The following is a 20,647-nucleotide window of genomic DNA, read 5'->3' on the forward strand; positions in this document are numbered from 1 at the left end:
AAGTTGTTGAGGCCAGTTTGTTAGATATATTCAAAAGGGAGTTAGATGTGGCACTTACGGCTAAAGGGATCAAGGGGTATGGAGAGAAAGCAGGAATGGGGTACTGAGGGAATGATCAGCCATGATCTTATTGAATGGTGGTGCAGGCTCGAAGGGCCGAATGGCCTACTCCTGCACCTATTTTCTATGTTTCAACAACCAGGGGTAATAAATTTAAAGTAATTGGGGGGAGGTTTAGAGGGGGATTTGAGGGGAAATTTCTTCACCCAGAGGGTGGTGGGGGTCTGGAACCCACTGCCTGAAAGGGTGGTAGAGGCAGAAACCCTCACCACATTTAAAAAGTACCTGGATGTGCACCTGAAGTGCCGTAACCTACAGGGCTACGGACCGAGAGCGGGAAAGTGGGATTAGGCTGGGTAGCTCTTGGACGGCCGGCGCAGACACGATGGGCTGAAATGACCTCCTTCTGTGCTGTAAATTTCTGTGATTCGATGATTGAAGATTCGTTTGGCTCGAGGTATCAACAGGCCAAGGCGTCCATTACGCAATGTCCCAGATAAATGCTGAACAAAGTCCGCCGATCTTTATCCAACTCGGTAAAACTGGTTACAGTAAAATAGTCATCAAAGGTGAAGTGTGCTTGGAGTGAATCTCCTCCCCACCTCTCCAGCGCTCCAACTCACCCTAGGTTAATCTCAGGAGAGCCGTCCGTGGAGAGTGACAGACACACCATTCTGCGTTCCCACCCCCCCCCCCCCCCCGTGCTCCATTTGGTAGGTGCAGTACAGGATCCCTGGTCGTTATTGGATCTCCCCACCCCAATTCCCTCTTCTCCTTTCCCCCATTTAACCCCTGTCCCCTCACCGCTCTAACCCAGGGGTCACTGGGCAGTGATCGGGAGCAGGAACCCTCTCTAACCCAGGGGTCACTGGGCAGTGATCAGGAGCAGCAACCCTCTCTAACCCAGGGGTCAGTGGGCAGTGATCGGGAGCAGGAACCCTCTCTAACCCAGGGGTCACTGGGCAGTGATCAGGAGCAGGAACCCTCTCTAACCCAGGGGTCACTGGGCAGTGATCAGGAGCAGCAACCCTCTCTAACCCAGGGGTCACTGGGCAGTGATCGGGAGCAGGAACCCTCTCTAACCCAGGGGTCACTGGGCAGTGATCAGGAGCAGGAACCCTCTCTAACCCAGGGGTCAGTGGGCAGTGATCGGGAGCAGGAACCCTCTCTAACCCAGGGGTCACTGGGCAGTGATCGGGAGCAGGAACCCTCTCTAACCCAGGGGTCACTGGGCAGTGATCAGGAGCAGGAATCCTCTCTAACCCAGGGGTCATTGGGCAGTGATCGGGAGCAGGAACCCTCTCTAACCCAAGGGTCACTGGGCAGTGATCAGGAGCAGGAACCCTCTCTAACCCAGGGGTCACTGGGCAGTGATCAGGAGCAGGAACCCTCTCTAACCCAGGGGTCACTGGGCAGTGATCAGGAGCAGGAACCCTCTCTAACCCAGGGGTCAGTGGGCAGTGATCAGGAGCAGGAACCCTCTCTAACCCAGGGGTCATTGGGCAGTGATCAGGAGCAGGAACCCTCTCTAACATAGGGGTCACTGGGTAGTGATCAGGAGCAGGAACCCTCTCTAACCCAGGGGTCAGTGGGCAGTGATCAGGAGCAGGAACCCTCTCTAACCCAGGGGTCACTGGGCAGTGATCAGGAGCAGGAACCCTCTCTAACCCAGGGGTCACTGGGCAGTGATCAGGAGCAGGAACCCTCTCTAACCCAGGGGTCACCGGGCAGTGATCAGGAGCAGTAACCCTCTTTATCCCAGGGGATACTGGACAGTGATTATTCCTGGAAACTCCCAACTTAGGCGCAAAACCTTTCTCCCTCCGCTCCATTATTTAAAACCTTCAGCGTGAATTGAGTTAGTTAAGTTTTTTCAGCTGTGGTAAGACTTCCCTTTGTAGCTTCTGCACCCCCAGCTTCCTGTTGAAATGTGAAATACTAACCACTCGATAAACGTTTACATCTCCGGGAAATGTCTGTTTGAAAGATGCTTTTTTGTGCTTATCCAATTGGGGGATGTGTGTGCTATAGGAATTGGAACATGTCATATGTTCAACTGTCATTGTAACCTATGTATAAACTGACCTTTGTTGTACACCGTGAGAACACTGACCACTAGGTGGTGCACTTGTGGGAGACACTCCTAACCTGGACTTTCAGGTATAAAAGGGGAAGCTCCACCCACCACCTCCACTTCAGTGCTGGCCAATAAAGGTAACTGGTCACAGAGTGACATTCTCTCAAGTATGGGCCTCGTGTGCATTTGTACTGTATAGTAAGGACATATTATTGGCGACGAGAAACTGGGATTTAAACCACGCGAGCATGGCCTCTAGCAGCACAGACGAGAGGTACTGTGTCGGTGATGATTGGGATGATTTTATTGAGAGACTACAGCAAAGTTTTGTCACCAAGGAATGGTTGGGACAGGATTCGGCCGATAAACGCAGGGCTCATCTCCTGACGGTTTGTGGATCCAGGACGTACTCCCTGATGAAGAAACCGCGAACAAGACTTTTGAAGAGCTCAGTAAGTTGATCGGGGAACACTTTAAACCGGCGAGCAGCATGCACATGGCGAGACACCGGTTTTACACGCACCGGCGGCGAGAGGGGCAAAGCATTCCAGACTGGCGAGCCTATGTAAGTTCCCAGATGCATGCAGAGCGGAGATGCTGCGAGACTTTTTTATTGAGGGCTTCGGGCACGCTGGGGTTTTCAGGAAACTGATTGAGACCAAAGTCTTGACCCTGGAAACGTCGGCTTTGATGGCCCAGACATTTATCCCAGGGGAGGAAGAGACCAGAATGATGTTTGACAAAAATCTTGGTTTAAATGCAGCAAATGGACAGGGAGTCAACATGGTTAACGCGGCACACAGTTCTCCAGGCAGACAGGGGCAATTGGACATGCCTGAGCATGTAGTCGAACCCAAAGGGGGAATTCAACAGAGACAATGGCTAGCTGAACGGCGATTCATGCCATCGCAAGGGACAATGGGGCCATCAACACCTGTCAATGATGCGTTTAAGGACAGTTACAGAGACAGTCAGAGACGATCGACTGGTAATGGACCTTTGGTTTCCAACAACGGCTCATGTTGGAGGTGTGGAGGCAAACACACAGCCAGAGCTTGCAGGGATCAGCAATATACCTGCAGAAACTGCAACGTCAGCGGTCACCTGCAGCCAGGTTGATGTACGAGGAGGATGGGCCAGATGTAAGCCCTATGAGGCCAAATGGAAGCTGAAGTTCAGCGAGTTCATGTGGAGCACATATACAGTTCATACACCAGGACGCCACCGATAATGATGAAAGTGCTCCTCAATGGCATCCCAGTATCAATGGAGCTAGACACAGGGGCCAGCCAGTCCCTGATGAGTATCAAACAGTTCGACAAGTTGTGGGCGTCCAAGGCCAGGAGGCCAAAATTATTGCCGATTGACGCACAGCTACAGACATGTACAAAGGAGATCATTCCGCTGCTAGGCAGCGCCACAGTAGTCATGACCCACAAAGATTCGGAGAACAGGTTGCCACTCTGGATTGTCCCGGGGCACTGCTGGGGAGGAGTTGGCTTGCTGTCATGAACTGGAAATGGGGCGATGTCAATGTAATTTCTTCTGTGGAGCGAATATCATGCTCACAGGTCCTGGACAAATTTGACTCACTATTTCAACCCGGCATTGGCACTTTCATGGGGACCAAGGTAGTGATTCACACAAACCCGGACGCCAGAGCAGTACACCACAAGGCCAGAGCGGTGCCGTATGTGATGCGGGAAAAGATAGAAGGCGAATTGGACCGCCTGCTGAGGGAAGGCATCATCTCGCCAGTCGAATTCAGTGACTGGGCGAGCCCGATTGTGCCGGTGCTCAAGGCGGATGGGTCGGTCAGGATATGTGGCGATTACAAGGCCACCATCAATCGGGTGTCACTCCAAGACCAGTACCCGCTTCCGAGAGCGGAGGACCTCTTTGCAACGCTATCCGGTGGCAAACTCTTTTCAAAATTGGACCTGACCTCAGCTTACATGACCCAGGAGCTGGCGAGTGAGTCGAAGAAGCTGCCCACCATCACGACACACAAGGGGTTGTTTGAGTACAACAGATGTCCGTTCGGGATTCGCTCGGCCGCCGCGATCTTCCAACGAAATATGGAAAGCCTCCTCAAGTCAATTCCAGGGACGGTGATTTTTCAAGACGACATCCTCATCATGGGTTGCGATACTGAAGAACACCTCCACAACCTGGAGGAGGTGCTACGCAGACTGGACCGGGTAGGTCTTCGACTGAAAAAGGCGAAGTGCGTCTTCCTAGCTCCAGAGATAGAATTCCTGGGGATGAGGGTAGCAGCAGACGGGACCAGACCTACTGCGCCCAAAACGGAAACGATCCAGAGAGCACCCAGACTCCGTAACATGACGGAGCTGCGTTCGTTCCTGGGGCTCCTGAACTATTTTGCTAACTTTCTTCCCAAATTGAGCACGCTGTTAGAGCCACCACACGTGCTCCTACGCAAAGGTCGCGAAAGGGTCTGGGGGGACAGCCAGGAAAGGGCTTTTAATAGAGCACGCAATTTGTTATGCTCCGACAATCTGTTAACGCTATATGACCCATGTAAGAAACTTGTGTTAACATGCGATGCGTCGTCCTATGGTGTCGGGTGTGTGTTGCAGCATGTCAATGCCAAGGGTCAGTTACAGCCGGTAGCTTATGCCTCCAGAAGTCTGTCCCAGGCAGAAAGGGGCTACAGGATGGTAGAAAAGGAAGCGCTTGCATGTGTATATGCGGTAAAAAAAATGCACCAGTACCTGTTTGGCAGGAAATTTGAGCTGGAGACCGATCACAAACCCCTAACGTCCCTTTTGGCCGACAACAAGGCCATAAATGCAAATGCATCGGCCCGCATACAGAGGTGGGCACTCACGTTAGCCGCCTATGACTATACAATTCAGCACAGACCGGGCACTGAAAACTGCACCGATGCACTCAGCAGGCTCCCACTAGCCACCACTGAGGGGGCAACTGAGCATGCTGCTGAGATGGTCATGGCTGTTGAAGCTTTCGAAAGCGAAGGCTCACCCGTGACAGCCCGTCAGATTAAAGTCTGGACAAATAGAGACCCGCTACTGTCTTTAGTCAAGAAATGTGTCCTGAATGGGGACTGGGCAGCCACATACGGGGCATGCCCTGAGGAATTTAAACCATTTCACAGGCGCAAGGATGAACTCTCGATTCAGGCCGATTGCCTACTATGGGGAAACCGAGTAGTCATGCCCCAGATAGGCAGAGAGGTGTTCATCCGAGAACTCCACAATGAGCACCAGGGCATATTCATGATGAAGGCAATTGCCAGGTCACACGTTTGGTGGCCAGGGATAGATGCAGATCTGGAACTTTGTGTTCGCAGGTGCAACATGTGTGCCCAGCTGAGCAATGCGCCCAGGGAAGCCCCCCTTAGCCCCTGGTCCTGGCCCGCCAAGCCATGGTCACACATCCATGTGAACTACACAGGTCCTTTCATGGGAAAAATGTTTTTGGTTGTAGTAGACGCCTACTCCAAATGGATCGAGTGTGACATTCTCAATTCAAGCACATCCTCTGCCAAGTCTACGGGCAATGTTCGCTGCCCACGGTCTACCGGACGTCTTGGTCAGTGCCAATGGCCCGTGCTTTACAAGCACTGAATTCCAGGACTTCACGGCAGGCAATGGAATTAACCATGTTAGAACGGCACCGTTCAAGCCGGCCTCAAACGGCCAGGCAGAACGAGCAGTGCAGATAATCAAACAGGGGATGCTCAGAATCCAAGGGAGTTCCCTTCAAAGCCGCTTATCACGCCTCCTGTTGGCCAATAGATCCCGACCACACTCGCTCACAGGGGTTCCACCCGCAGAGCTGCTAATAAAAAGGACGCTCAAAACCCAATTATCCCTTATACACCCCACCATGAAAGAAATTGTCGAGAGCAGGCGCCAGTCACAATATCACTACCATGACAGGAATGCGAGGGCACGATGTACTGATGTCAATGACCCTGTCTTTGTCCTCGACTATGCTGCAGGGCCCATATGGCTCGCGGACACTGTGATTGTCAAAGAGGGGAATAGGATTCTGGTAGTTAAACTTACCAATGGACAAATCTGCCGCAAACACGTGGATCAAACAAAAAGGAGGTTCAGCAACCCCATAGAAGAAGCAGAGGAAGAACACGATGTAAAGTTCACTCCACCACAGGTGACCGAACACCGGAACCAAAGGGAGGAGAGCCCAGTCACTGGGCAGTCCGGACAGGCCTGAGGCACCGCAAACAGCAGACACTCAGGCCAGCGCCCAACAACCGGAGCCCCAACTCAGGCGCTCTACAAGGGAGCGTAAACCACCAGAGAGACTCAACCTGTGATCCCAATAAGACTTTGTAGGGGAGGTGATGTCATGTATTCAACTGTCATTGTAACACATGTATAAACTGACCTAAGTTGTACACCGTGAGAACACTGACCATTAGGTGGTGAACTTGTGGGAGACACTCCTAACCTGGACTTTCAGGTATAAAAGGGGAAGCTCCATCCACCTTCTCCACTTCAGTGCTGGAATAAAGGTTACTGGTCACAGAGTGACCTCCTCTCAAGTATGGGCCTCGTGTGCATTTGTACTATATAGTAAGGACATATTGGAACACTCCCAGGGCAGGTACAGCACGGGGTTAGATACAGAGTAAAGCTCCCTCTACACTCCCATTAAACACTCCCAGGGCAGGTACAGGGGGTTAGATACAGAGTAAAACTCCCTCTACACTGTCCCATCAAACACTCCCAGGGCAGTTACAGCACAGGGTTAGATACAGAGTAAAACTCCCTCTACACTGTCCCATCAAACACTCCCAGGGCAGGTACAGCACAGGGTTAGATACAGAGTAAAACTCCCTCTACACTGACCCATCAAACACTCCCAGGGCAGGTACAGGGGGTTGGATACAGAGTAAAACTCCCTCTACACTGTCCCATCAAACACTCCAAGGGCAGGTACAGCACAGGGTTAGATACAGAGTAAAACTCCCTCTACACTGTCCCATCAAACAAATACTCTATAATTGTATTGGTGCCGATGACCAGGCTGGGGATTGTTTAATCTTCTGTCAATCTAAAGGCTGCTCAGACCCACTTTTGGCCGCACCTTGTTCCAGTTTCCTGATTGATCTGAGCTTGGGTCCAACTCTCCACTACCTAACCGGAGATTCTCGACCTTAAAGTTGGGGAGCGGGAGTGAGGAACATTGACGGTCTTGAGTTGGCCCTGAGGAACTTGATGTGATTGACACACACGGTCTATAACCAATCACAGTGAGGGATGTAGCCGAGCCCAGGGCCTGCTGTGAGCAATGTGGCCAAGGGATCTTGCCTCAGGTTTGCTGCCTCTGTCCCCATGTTCAGTGCTGGGCCCCGCGGCTAATGTATTTGCTTCATGAACTCTTTGGTTAAGCATTCATAGCAACACATTACTATTAAGAACTAGTTGATTTATTAGTGAAAGGGTTTAACAATCACACGACACATTATGAGTTCATCCACCAGGCTCACAACCACATGCCCCATCGTGAATCCCCCAAACCCAACTGGCCGGGGTTTTATTGAGTCTTGTGAACATCACGTGACTGGCTAAGCCACTCCCAACTCAACAGCTCTACAACTATTTTGTTGAAACATAAATCAAATGCCCCCTTTTGGCAAGGGCACTAGAAACCACAAATTAACGTTTTGAACATTAACGAAACCTTAAATCAAATTAAAATTTGGTTGCCGGGGGTGGTGATGCACTCCAATCCCTCCGGTGCCCACCTCTCTCGGAAGGCCGCGAGCGTACCGGTGGACACCGCGTGCTCCATCTCCAGGGACACCCTGCTCGGATGTAACCGCGGAAGAGAGGCAGGCAGTCGGGCTGAACGACCCCCTCGACCGCCCGCTGCCTGGACCGGCTGATGGCCCCCTTGGCCGTGCCCAGGAGCAGTCCTACAAGGAGGCCCCTCGGTCCTGCCCGCTCCCCTCCTCACAGGGTGCCCAAAGATCAGGAGTGTGGGACTGAAGTGCAACCAGAATTTGAGGAGCAGCCCCTTCAAATAATGGAAGAGGGGCTGCAACCCCGCACGTTCAATAAAAACATGGAACATGGAGACTGCAGAAATTGCAGGCGGCCTGGGAGTCCGTGAACCGACTTAAAAACTGATTGCACGGGACTGCTCCGTGCAACACCCTCCAAGGCCAAATCCCCAATAAATAGAGGGAGGACTCCCGCGTAGAGAGCACTCCATTGGGGACCCCCGCCTCCTTCCTTCGGCAAGATGGTGCTCCATGGCGTATCCGGACGGCAGACGAGGATGGCAAGGTGGAGAGTGTGCAGGAGCAGCCCGTACAGGAATCCCCTCCACGCAGAACTGAAAGGCACGGAGGGGATTTCTCAGAGGAGGCTCGAGTTGTGAGGCGCCGGCTCCCGAGGGAGGTTCCGGAGCTTGGCTCAACAGCTCCACACGCTCTGTCCGGAACAGCTCAGTAATTTGCAATAAATATTATTCATGTTTTGTCCTTTTATTCCCAACAGCGAATAGCGACGAGAAGTGTGAGGGAGTGAATTGTCCGCCCAGACTGGTCACTCTGCAGCCTGCGACCGCAGTCAGCCCCAAGAAACCGGCCACACTGCTGCCTGCGAGTACCCCTCGTACCACCACCCACACACCCACCACGGCCAATCACACCACACACGCCCCGGCCAATCACACCACACACGCCCCGGCCAATCACACCACACACGCCCCGGCCAATCACACCACACACGTCCCGGCCAATCACACCACACACGCCCCGGCCAATCACACCACACACGCCCCGGCCAATCACACCACACACGCCCCGGCCAATCACACCACACACGCCCCGGCCAATCACACCACACACGCCCCGGCCAATCACACCACACACGCCCCGGCCAATCACACGACGGTGGCGCCGGCCAATCACACGACCCATCCAGTACCGCCCACCACCCTGCATCCAACCTTCCAGCCTGAGCCACAGAAGGGGCTCTACAAAGTGACAGACAACAAGACCACCTGTGCAATGGCAGCGCTGAAGTTACAGTTCCGCATCCAATACCAAACCGTGAAGAAAGAGAAGGTAAGCAAGCAGTCAACACTCCCCGGGCAGGTACAGGGGGTTAGATACAGAGTAAAGCTCCCTCTACACTGCCCCATGTTTCTATCAAGGGTTATGGCGAGAAAGCAGGAAGGGGGTACTGAAGTTTCATGTTCAGCCATGAACTCATTGAATGGTGGTGCAGGCTAGAAGGGCTGAATGGCCTGCTCCTGCACCTATTTTCTATGTTTCTATGTTTCTATCAAACACTCCCAGGGCAGGTACAGCACGGGTTTAGATACAGAGTAAAGCTCCCTCTACACTGTCCCATCAAACACTCCCAGGGCAGGTACAGGGGATTAGATACAGAGTAAAGCTCCCTCTACACTGTCCCATCAAACACTCCCAGGGCAGGTACAGGGGGTTAGATACAGAGTAAAGTTCCCTCTACACTGTCCCATCAAACACTCCCAGGGCAGGTACAGGGGGTTAGATACAGAGTAAAGCTCCCTCTACACTGTCCCATCAAACACTCCCAGGGCAGGTACAGCACGGAGTTAGATACAGATTATCACCAACGATGTCTCCGCAAGATCCTACAAATCCCCTGGGAGGACAGGCGCACCAACATCAGCGTCCTCGACCAGGCCAACATCCCCAGCATCGAAGCACTGACCACACTCGACCAGCTCCACTGGGTGGGCCACATTGTCTGCATGCCCGACACGAGACTCCCAAAGCAAGCGCTCTACTCGGAACTCCTTCACGGCAAACGAGGCAAAGGTGGGCAGAGGAAACGTTACAGGGACACCCTCAAAGCCTCCCTGATAAAGTGCAACATCCCCACCGACACCTGGGAGTCCCTGGCCAAAGACCACCCTAAGTGGAGGAAGTGCCTCCGGGAGGGCGCTGAGCACCTCGAGTCTCGTCGCCGAGAGCATTCAGAAATCAAGCGCAGGCAGCGGAAGGAGCGTGCGGCAAACCTGTCCCACCCTCCCTTTCCCTCAACCGCTGTCTGTCCCACCTGTGACAGGGACTGTGGCTTTCGTATTGGACTGTTCAGTCACCTAAGGACTCACTTCAGGAGTGGAAGCAAGTCTTCCTCGATTCCGAGGGACTGCCTATGATGATGACGAGATACAGAGTAAAGCTCCCTCTGCACTGTCCCATCAAACACTCCCAGGGCAGGTACAGGGGGTTAGATACAGAGTAAAGCTCCATCTACACTGTCCCATCAAACACTCCCAGGGCAAGTACAGGGGGTTAGATACAGAGTAAAGCTTCCTCTACACTGTCCTATCAAACACTCCCAGGGCAGGTACAGCACGGGGTTAGATACAGAGTAAAGCTCCCTCTACACTGTCCCATCAAACACTCCCAGGGCAGGTACAGGGGGTTAGATACAGAGTAAAGCTTCCTCTACACTGTCCCATCAAACACTCCCAGGGCAGGTACAGGGGGTTAGATACAGAGTAAAGCTTCCTCTACATTGTCCCATCAAACACTCCCAGGGCAGGTGTGGCTCCAATTTCAGAAGACTACGCCCTTCTGTACAATGTGGGATTTTTTCCATTTCTCTCACTAGCTGCCTGTCCTGTGGCCTCGCTGATGGTTATGGTTTGAACTGCCTCCAATGCAAGTATTTAAGGAAAGATATACATGCATTGGAGGCAGTTCAGAGAAGGTTCGCGAGGTTGATTCCTGAGATGAGGGGGTTGTCTTATGAGGAAAGGTTGAGCAGGTTGGGCCTATACTCATTAGAGTTTAGAAGAATGAGAGGTGATCTTATCGAAACGTATAAGATTCTGAGGAGGTTGGACACGGTAGATGCAGAGAGGATGTTTCCCCTCGTGGGGGAATCTAGAACTAGGGGGCATAGTCTCAGAATAAGGGGCCGCCCATTTAAAACGGAGATGAGGAGGAATTTCTTCTCTGAGGGTCGTGGATCTATGGAATTCTCTGCCCCAGAGAGCTGTGGAGGCTGGATCATTGAATATATTTAAGACGGAGATAGACAGATTTTTGAACGATAAGGGACTCGAGGATTATGGGGAGCGGGGCGGGGAAGTGGAGCTGAGGCCAAGATCAGATCATCAATGATCTCATTGAATGGCGGAGCAGGCTCGAGGGGCCGAATGGCCGACTCCTGCTCCTATTTCTGATCTTATGGTGAATTGTACTGCCGAGTCTCCTTGCTGCAAACGGCTTCCTGCTTCCCGTTTGAGGAAAATGTGGATCGGGAAAAAGGGAGAAATAGCTTTTGAATAAACCTGACCCGCTGTCGTTTGTTTGCAGGCCTGGGGAGATTTCTACATCCAACCCTCACGGACAACCACATCCGGCTCGTGTGGCCCACACTCCGTCAACATGACGCTGGCCTTCCCCGAGGGGTTCCTGACCTTCGGCTTTAGGATGGTGAGTATTCCGGACCCTGAGCACTCCGAATATCCCGCCCAGCACCGGCCCGCCTGTAATGTGTGCACCTGCGAGTATGCTCAGAGGTTTGTAGGGCTGTTGAGTGGGCTGAATGGCACCAGACCTGACGGCACGGCGCCTAAGTTGGACCGACGTCCGTGCGCGGCCAATGCCATCGAGTAACCAAGGGAATAAAGGAGAGTATCAAATTAAAAACCAATGCGTATAAGGTGGCCAAGATTGGGAAAATTTTAAACGACAGCAAAGAATGACTAAGAAAGCAATAAAGAAAGGGAAGATAGATTACGAAGGTAAACTTGCGCAAAACATAAAAACAGATAGTAAAAGCTTTTACAGATATATAAAGCGGAAAAGAGTGACTGAAGTAAATGTTGGTCGCTTAGAAGATGAGAAGGGGGATTTAATAATGGGAAATGTGGAAATGGCTGAGACCTTAAACAATTATTTTGCTTCAGTCTTCACAGTGGAAGACACAAAAACCATGCCAAAAATTGCTGGTCACGGGAATGTGGGAAGGGAGGACCTTGAGACAATCACTATCACTCGGGGGGTAGTGCTGGACAGGCTAATAGGACTCAAGGTAGACAAGTCCCCTGGTCCTGATGAAATGCATCCCAGGGTATTAAAAGAGATGGTGGAAGTTATAGCAGATGCATTCGTTTTAATCTACCAAAATTCTCTGGACTCTGGGGAGGTACCAGCGGATTGGAAAGCAGCTAATGTAACGCCTCTGTTTAAAAAAAGGTGGCAGACAAAAGGCAGGTAACTATAGGCCGGTTAGTTTAACATCTGTAGTGGGGAAAATGCTTGAAGCTATCATTAAGGAAGAAATAGCGGGACATCTAGATAGGAATAGTGTAATCAAACAGACGCAGCATGGATTCATGAAGGGGAAATCATGTTTAACTAATTTACTGGAATTCTTTGAGGATATAACGAGCATGGTGGATAGAGGTGTACCGATGGATGTGATGTATTTAGATTTCCAAAAGGCATTCGATAAGGTGCCACACAAAAGGTTACTGCAGAAGATAGAGGTGCGCAGAGTCAGAGGAAATGTATTAGCATGGATAGAGAATTGGCTGGCTAACAGAAAGCAGAGAGTTGGGATAAATGGGTCCTTTTCGGGTTGGAAATCGGTGGTTAGTGGTGTGCCACAGGGATCAGTGCTGGGACCACAACTGTTTACAATGGGAAAGCGGGTTGTGTAGAGGACACAGAGAGGCTGCAAAGAGATTTAGATAGGTTAAGCGAATGGGCTAAGGTTTGGTAGATGGAATACAATGTCGGAAAGTGTGAGGTCATCCACCTTGGGAAAAAAAACAGTAATAGGGAATATTATTTGAATGGGGAGAAATTACAACATGCTGCGGTGCAGAGGGACCTGGGGGTCCTTGTGCATGAATCCCAAAAAGTTAGTTTGCTGGTACAGCAGGTAATCAGGAAGGTGAATGAAATGTTGGCCTTCATTGCGAGAGGGATGGAGTACAAAAGCAGGGAGGTCCTACTGCAACTGTACAGGGTATTGGTGAGGCCGCACCTGGAGTACTGCGTGCAGTTTTGGTCACCTTACTTAAGGAAGGATATACTAGCTTTGGAGGGGGTACGGAGACGATTCACTAGGCTGATTCCGGAGATGAGGAGGTTACATTATGATGATAGATTGAGTAGACTGGGTCTTTACTCGTTGGAGTTCAGAAGGATGAGGGGTGATCTTATAGAAACATTTCTATAATGAAAGGGATAGACAAGATAGAGGCAGAGAGGTTGTTTCCACTGGTCGGGGATACTAGAACTAGGGGGCACAGCCTCAAAATACGGGGGAGCCAATTTAAAACCGAGTTGAGAAGGAATTTCTTCTCCCAGAGGGTTGTGAATCTGTGGAATTCTCTGCCCAAGGAAGCAGTTGAGGCTAGCTCATTGAATGTATTCAAATCAAAGATAGAAATTATTTTTAACCAATAAGGGAATTAAGGGTTATGGGGAGAGGGCGGGTAAGTGGAGCTGAGTCCACGACCAGATCAGCCATGATCTTGTTGAATGGCGGAGCAGGCTCGAGGGGCTAGATGGCCTACTCCTGTTCCTAATTCTTATGTTCTTATGTTGCTAAAAACAGCACTGGGCCCTGGCTCCGTTAAGTGTGTCGAGGAGGCTAAAGCACGTGGGGAGATCCCGTCCGAACTGACCCCCGTCCGGACGGAATTCCTCATCGGCGCCAAGCCCCGAAACCTCCCTCGGGAGCCGGCGCCTCACAACTTGAGCCGCCTCGAGGAAATCCCCTCCGTGCCTTTCGATTCTGCGCGGAGCGGTTTCCTGTACGGGCTGCTCCTGCACACTCTCCACCTTGCCATCCTCGCCCGCCGTCCGGACACGCCATGGCGTACCATCCTGCCGTCCGGAGGAGGCGGGGTCCCCGATGGAGTCCTCCCACTATTTATCGGGGACTTGGCCTGGAGGGTGGTGCACGGAGCAGTCCCGTGCAATCGGTTTTTTAGTCAGTTCACGGGCTCCCTGCAATTTCTGCGGTCTGGAGGAGTCCGTGTTCCACGTGTATGTTCAGTGTGCGAGGTTGCAGCCCCTCTTCCATTATTTAAAGGGGCTGCTCCTCAATTTCTGGCTGCACTTCAGTCCCACACTCCTGATCTTTGGGCACCCTGTGCGGAGGGGAGCGGGCAGGTCAGAGGGCCTCCTCGTAGGACTGCTCCTGGGCACGGCCAAGGGGGCCATCAGCCGGTCCAGGCACCAGGCGGTCGAGGGGGTCGTTCAGCTTGACTGCCCGCCTCTCTTCCGCGGTTACATCCGAGCCAGGGTGTCCCTGGAGATGGAGCACGCGATGTCCACCGGTTCGCTCGCGGCCTTCCGCAAGAGGTGGGCGCCGGAGGGACTGGAGTGCATCATCACCCCCGGCAACCAAATTTTAATTTGATTTGTTAATGTTTACTTAAAGTTTTTATGTTAATTTGTGGGTTCTAGTGTCTCTTAACAAAGGGGCCAATTGGCTTAAAGTTATAATTTAAAATAGTTGTAGAGCTGTTGAGTTGGGAGTGGCTTAGCCGGTCACATGATGTTCACAAGACTCAAAAAACCCCAGCCAGTTGGGTTCAGGGGATCCACGATGGGGCAGGTGGTTGTGAGCCCTGTGGATGAACCGGTAATGTGTCGTGTGATTGTTAAACCTTTGCTAATAAACCAACTAGTTTTTAATAGCAATGTGTTCCTATGGATTCTTAAGCAAAAACCCCATGATGCAAATACATTACACCTGTCTAACCCAGGGGTCACTGGGCAGTGATCAGGAGCAGGAACCCTCTCTAACCCAGGGGTCACTGGGCAGTGATCAGGAGCAGGAACCCTCTCTAACCCAGGGGTCACTGGGTAGTGATCATGAGCAGGAACCCTCTCTAACCCAGGGGTCACTGGGCAGTGATCAGGAGCAGGAACCCTCTCTAACCCAGGGGTCACTGGGTAGTGATCATGAGCAGGAACCCTCTCTAACCCAGGGGTCACTGGGCAGTGATCAGGAGCAGGAGCCCTCTCTAACCCAGGGGTCACTGGGCAGTGATCAGGAGCAGGAACCCTCTCTAACCCAGGGGGCACTGGGCAGTGATCAGGAGCAGGAACCCTCTCTAACCCAGGGGTCACTGGGCAGTGATCAGAAGCAGGAACCCTCTCTAACCCAGGGGTCACTGGGCAGTGATCAGGAGCAGGAACCCTCTCTAACCCAGGGGTCACTGGGCAGTGATCAGGAGCAGGAACCCTCTCTAATCCAGGGGTCAGTGGGCAGTGATCAGGAGCAGGAACCCGCTCTAACCCAGGGGTCACTGGGCAGTGATCAGGAGCAGTAACCCTCTTTATCCCAGGGGTCACTGGGCAGTGATTGGGAGCAGGAACCCGCTCTAACCCAGGGGTCACTGGGCAGTGATCGGGAGCAGGAACCCTCTCTAACCCAGGGGTCAGTGGGCAGTGATCGGGAGCAGGAACCCTCTCTAACCCAGGGGTCACTGGGCAGTGATCAGGAGCAGGAACCCTCTCTAACCCAGGGGTCACTGGGCAGTGATCAGGAGCAGGAACCCTCTCTAACCCAGGGGTCACTGGGCAGTGATCAGGAGCAGGAACCCTCTCTAACCCAGAGGTCACTGGCCAGTGATCAGGAGCAGGAACCGTCCCTAACCCAGAGGTCACTGCCTAAAGTGCATTGATGGGAACTCTGCAACTTATTTCTATTCCTGCTCCTGACTGTTTGTCTCTCCACAGAATAGCAAAGACAAAACCTTCTACCTGAGCGAAATTCGAAGCCATTTGATGTATAAATTCCCTGGAACATCTGGTGAGTTATCACACCCTCCCTGACCCCTCGATTCAACAAGAACAACTTGCCTTTATTAGTCGAGGCATAGAATACAAGAGCAGGGAGGTTATGCTTGAACTGTATAAAACACTGGTTAGACCACAGCTGGAGTACTGCGTGCAGTTCTGGACACCACATTACAGGAATGATGTGATTGCACTGGAGAGGGTACAGAGGAGATTTACCAGGATGTTGCCAGGACTGGAGAGTTTTAGCTATGAGGAAAGATTGGATAGGCTGGGGTTGTTTTCTTTGGAACAGAGGAGGCTGAGGGGAGACCTGATTGAGGTGTATAAAATGATGAGGGGCCTGGATAGAGTGGATAGGAAGGACCTGTTTCCCTTAGCAGAGGGGTCAACAACCAGGGGGCATAGATTTAAAGTAATTGGGGGGAGGTTTAGAGGGGATTTGAGGGGAAATCTCTTCACCCAGAGGGTGGTGGGGGTCTGGAACTCACTGCCTGAAAGGGTGGTAGAGGCAGAAACCCTCACCACATTTAAAAAGTACTTGGATGTGCACCTGGAGTGCCGTAACCTACAGGGCTACGGACCCAGAGCTGGAAAGTGGGATTAGGCTGGTGCGGACACGATGGGCCGAAATGGCCTCCTTCCGTGCTGTAAACTTCTGTGATTCTATGATATTAGCGCCTTTATTGTAGTAAAATGTCCCAAAGCGCTTCACAGGGAGCAATTATCAGACAAAATTTAACACCAAGCCACATAAGGAGATATTAGGGACAGGTGACCAAAAAGCTTAGTCAAAGAGGTCGGTTTTAAGGAGTGTCTTGAAGGAGGAGAGAGAGGCGGAGAGGTTTAGGGAGGGAGTTCCAGAGCTTAGGGCCCAGGCAACAGAAGGCACGGCCACCGATGGTGGAGCGATGGGAATCAGGGGATGGTCAAGAGGCTAGAATTTGAGGAGCGCAGAGATTTCAGGGGATGTGGGGCTGGAGGAGGTTACAGAGATAGGGAGGGGGCGAGAGGCCATGGAGGGATTTGAACATCAGGATGGGAATTTTTAAATCGAGGCATTGCCGGACCGGGAGCCAATGTAGGGCAGCGAGCACAGGAGATGATGGTGAGCGGGACACTGGGCAGCGAGCACAGGGGGCGATGGGTGAGCGGGACTCTGCGAGTTAGGACAGGGGGCAGCGAGCACAGGGGGCGATGGGTGAGTGGGACTCGGTGCGAGATAGGACAGGGGGCAGCGAGCACAGGGGGTGATGGGTGAGTGGGACTCGGTGCGAGTTAGGACACGGGGCAGCGAGCACAGGGGGTGATGGGTGAGTGGGACGCGGTGCGAGTTAGGACATGGGGCAGCGAGCACAGGGGGCGATGGGTGAGTGGGACTCGGTGCGAGTTAGGACACGGGGGCAGCGAGCACAGGGGGCGATGGGTGAGTGGGACGCGGTGCGAGTTAGGACACGGGGCAGCGAGCACAGGGGGCGATGGGTGAGTGGGACTCGGTGCGAGTTAGGACACGGGGCAGCGAGCAGAGTGGGTGATGGGTGAATGGGACTCGGTGCGAGTTAGGACAGGGGGCAGCGAGCACAGGGGGTGATGGGTGAGCGGGACTCGGTGAGAGTTAGGACAGGGGGCAGCGAGCACAGGGGGCGATGGGTGAGTGGGACTCGTTGCGAGTTAGGACACGGGGCAGCGAGCACAGGGGGTGATGGGTGAGCGGGACTGGGTGCGAGTTAGGACACGGGGCAGTGAGCACGGGGTGATGGGTGAGTGGGACTCGGTGAGAGTTAGGACAGGGGGCAGCGAGCACAGGGGGCGATGGGTGAATAGGACTCGGTGCGAGTTAGGACAGGGGGCAGCGAGCAGAGTGGGTGATGGGTGAATGGGACTCGGTGCGAGTTAGGACACGGGGCAGCGAGCACAGGGGGTGATGGGTGAGTGGGACTCGGTGCGAGTTAGGACACGGGGCAGCGAGCACAGTGGGTGATGGGTGAGTGGGACTCGGTGCGAGTTAGGACAGGGGTAGCCGAGTTTTGGATGAGCTGATGTTTATGGAGGGTGGCAATGTGGGAGGCCGGCCAGGAGTGCGTTGGGATAGTTGAGTCTGGAGGTAACCGAGGCACTGGGGGAGGGTTTCAGCAGCGGCTGAGCTGGGACAGACACAGCTGCCCAGGGCTCATGTGATGGAGCCAGACTCGAGCTGATGATTCATGGTTTGGGTGGAGACTTGCTTTTGCACATCGCACAGCCCAGGCAGGAAATGATCTCTTCCTTTCAGCAGCCTGACGGCTAAATGTGCGGCAATTGTAGAATGGGGCGGCTGGGGAGTCCTGGGACTGAACACATGCTGACCCTTCCAATCGAGCTGAATACCCGAATCCCATTCCCCCCGCCCAGCTCCACCATCCTCTCATTTCCTTCCTTTTCAAATCCTGCTCCAATTCCCCTTTCTGCGATACTTCGTTCTTGGCCAGAGGGGGCCCTCGGGATATTTCATTTCCCTGCACCAATAAACACTCTGTGTCAAAAACTTTCTTCCTTCTGCAGGTGATAATTCTCAGGCTTTGCACCCCAGTTTAAACCCCGGGTCGTGGGACTCGATTAAACCCTCGGTCCCTGGGCCTCGATTAAACTCTCGGTCCCTGGGCCTCGATTAAACTCTCGGTCCCTGGGCCTCGATTAAACCCTCGGTCCCTAGGCCTCGATTAGACCCTCGGTCCCTGGGCCTCGATTAAACCCTCGGTCCCTGGGCCTCGATTAAACCCTCGGTCCCTGGGCCTCGATTAAACCCTCGGTCCCTGGGCCTCGATTAAACCCTCGGTCCCTGGGCCTCGATTAAATCCTCGGTCCCTGGGCTTCGATTAAACCCTCGGTCCCTGGGCCTCGATTAAACTCTCGGTCCCTGGGCCTCGATTAGACCCTCTGTCCCTGGGCCTCGATTAGACCCTCTGTCCCTGGGCCTCGATTAGACCCTCTGTCCCTGGGCCTCGATTAGACCCTCTGTCCCTGGGCCTCGATTAGACCCTCTGTCCCTGGGCCTCGATTAGACCCTCTGTCCCTGGGCCTCGATTAGACCCTCGGTCCCTGGGCCTCGATTAGACCCTCGGTCCCTGGACCTCGATTAGACCCTCGGTCCCTGGACCTCGATTTAAACCCTCGGTCCCTGGGCCTCGATTAAACCCTCGGTCCCTGGGCCTCGATTAAACCCTCGGTCCCTGGGCCTCGATTAAACTCTCGGTCCCTGGGCCTCGATTAAACCCTCGGTCCCTGGGCCTCGATTAAACCCTCGGTCCCTGGGCCTCGATTAAACCCTCGATCCCTGGGACTAGATTAAACTCTCGGTCCCTGAGCCTCGATTAAACTCTCAGTCCCTGGGCCTCGATTAGACCCTCGGTCCCTGGGCCTCGATTAAACCCTCGGTCCCTGGGAATAGATTAAACCCTCGGTCCCTGGGCCTCGATTAAACCCTCGGTCCCTGGGCCTCGATTAAACTCTCGGTCCCTGGGCCTCGATTAAACTCTCGGTCCCTGGGCCTCGATTAAACTCTCGGTCCCTGGGCCTCGATTAAACTCTCGGTCCCTGGGCCTCGATTAAACTCTCGGTCCCTGGGCCTCGATTAGACCCTCTGTCCCTGGGCCTCGATTAGACCCTCTGTCCCTGGGCCTCGATTAGACCCTCGGTCCCTGGGAATAGATTAAACCCTCGGTCCCTGGGCCTCGATTAAACCCTCGGTCCCTGGGCCTCGATTAAACCCTCGGTCCCTGGGCCTCGATTAAACCCTCGGTCCCTGGGCCTCGATTAAACCCTCGATCCCTGGGACTAGATTAAACTCTCGGTCCCTGAGCCTCGATTAAACTCTCAGTCCCTGGGCCTCGATTAGACCCTCGGTCCCTGGGCCTCGATTAAACCCTCGGTCCCTGGGCCTCGATTAGACCCTCGGTCCCTGGGCCTCGATTAGACCCTCGGTCCCTGGGCCTCGATTAGACCCTCGGTCCCTGGGCCTCGATTAAACCCTCGGTCTCTGGGCCTCGATTAGACCCTCGGTTCCTGGGCCTCGATTAGACCCTCGGTCCCTGGGCCTCGATTAAACCCTGGGTCCCTGGGCCTCGATTAAACTCTTGGTCCCTGGGCCTCGATTAAACTCTCGGTCCCTGGGCCTCGATTAAACTCTCGGTCCCTGGGACTAGATTAAACTCTCGGTCCCTGGGCCTCGATTAAACTCTCGGTCCCTGGGCCTCGATTAAACTCTTGGTCCCTGGGCCTCGATTAAACTCTTGGTCCCTGGGCCTCGATTAAACCCTCGGTCCCTGGGCCTCGAATAAACCCTCGGTCCCTGCGCCTCGATTAAACCCTGGGTCCCTGGGCCTCGATTAAACCCTCGATCCCTGGGAATAGATTAAACCCTCGGTCCCTGGGCCTCGATTAAACCCTCGGTCCCTGGGCCTCGATTAAACCCTCGGTCCCTGGGCCTCGATTAAACCCTCGGTCCCTGGGCCTCGATTAAACCCTCGGTCCCTGGGCCTCGATTAAACCCTCGGTCCCTGGGCTTCGATTAAACCCTCGGTCCCTGGGCCTCGATTAAACCCTCGGTCCCTGGGCCTCGATTAAACCCTCGGTCCCTGGGCCTCGATTAAACCCTCGGTCCCTGGGCCTCGATTAAACCCTCGGTCCCTGGGCCTCGATTAAACCCTCGGTCCCTGGGCCTCGATTAAACCCTG

At 53.5% G+C, this 20,647-nt stretch overlaps 1 protein-coding gene across 1 annotated transcript in view; it reads left to right on the plus strand.

Moving 5' to 3' along the window:
- LOC139233016 (macrosialin-like) overlaps positions 1-20,647 on the plus strand; it is a 34,754-nt gene that overhangs the window by 6,530 nt on the left and 7,577 nt on the right. The window contains exons 3-5 of the mRNA XM_070863522.1: positions 8,656-9,227; positions 11,481-11,600; positions 15,876-15,948. Of these exons, the coding sequence (XP_070719623.1) occupies positions 8,656-9,227; positions 11,481-11,600; positions 15,876-15,948 (765 nt within the window). The remainder of the gene's footprint in view (positions 1-8,655; positions 9,228-11,480; positions 11,601-15,875; positions 15,949-20,647) is intronic.

The sequence above is a fragment of the Pristiophorus japonicus genome, chromosome 20 (assembly GCF_044704955.1).
Source record: "Pristiophorus japonicus isolate sPriJap1 chromosome 20, sPriJap1.hap1, whole genome shotgun sequence".
Taxonomy (NCBI): domain Eukaryota; kingdom Metazoa; phylum Chordata; class Chondrichthyes; family Pristiophoridae; genus Pristiophorus; species Pristiophorus japonicus.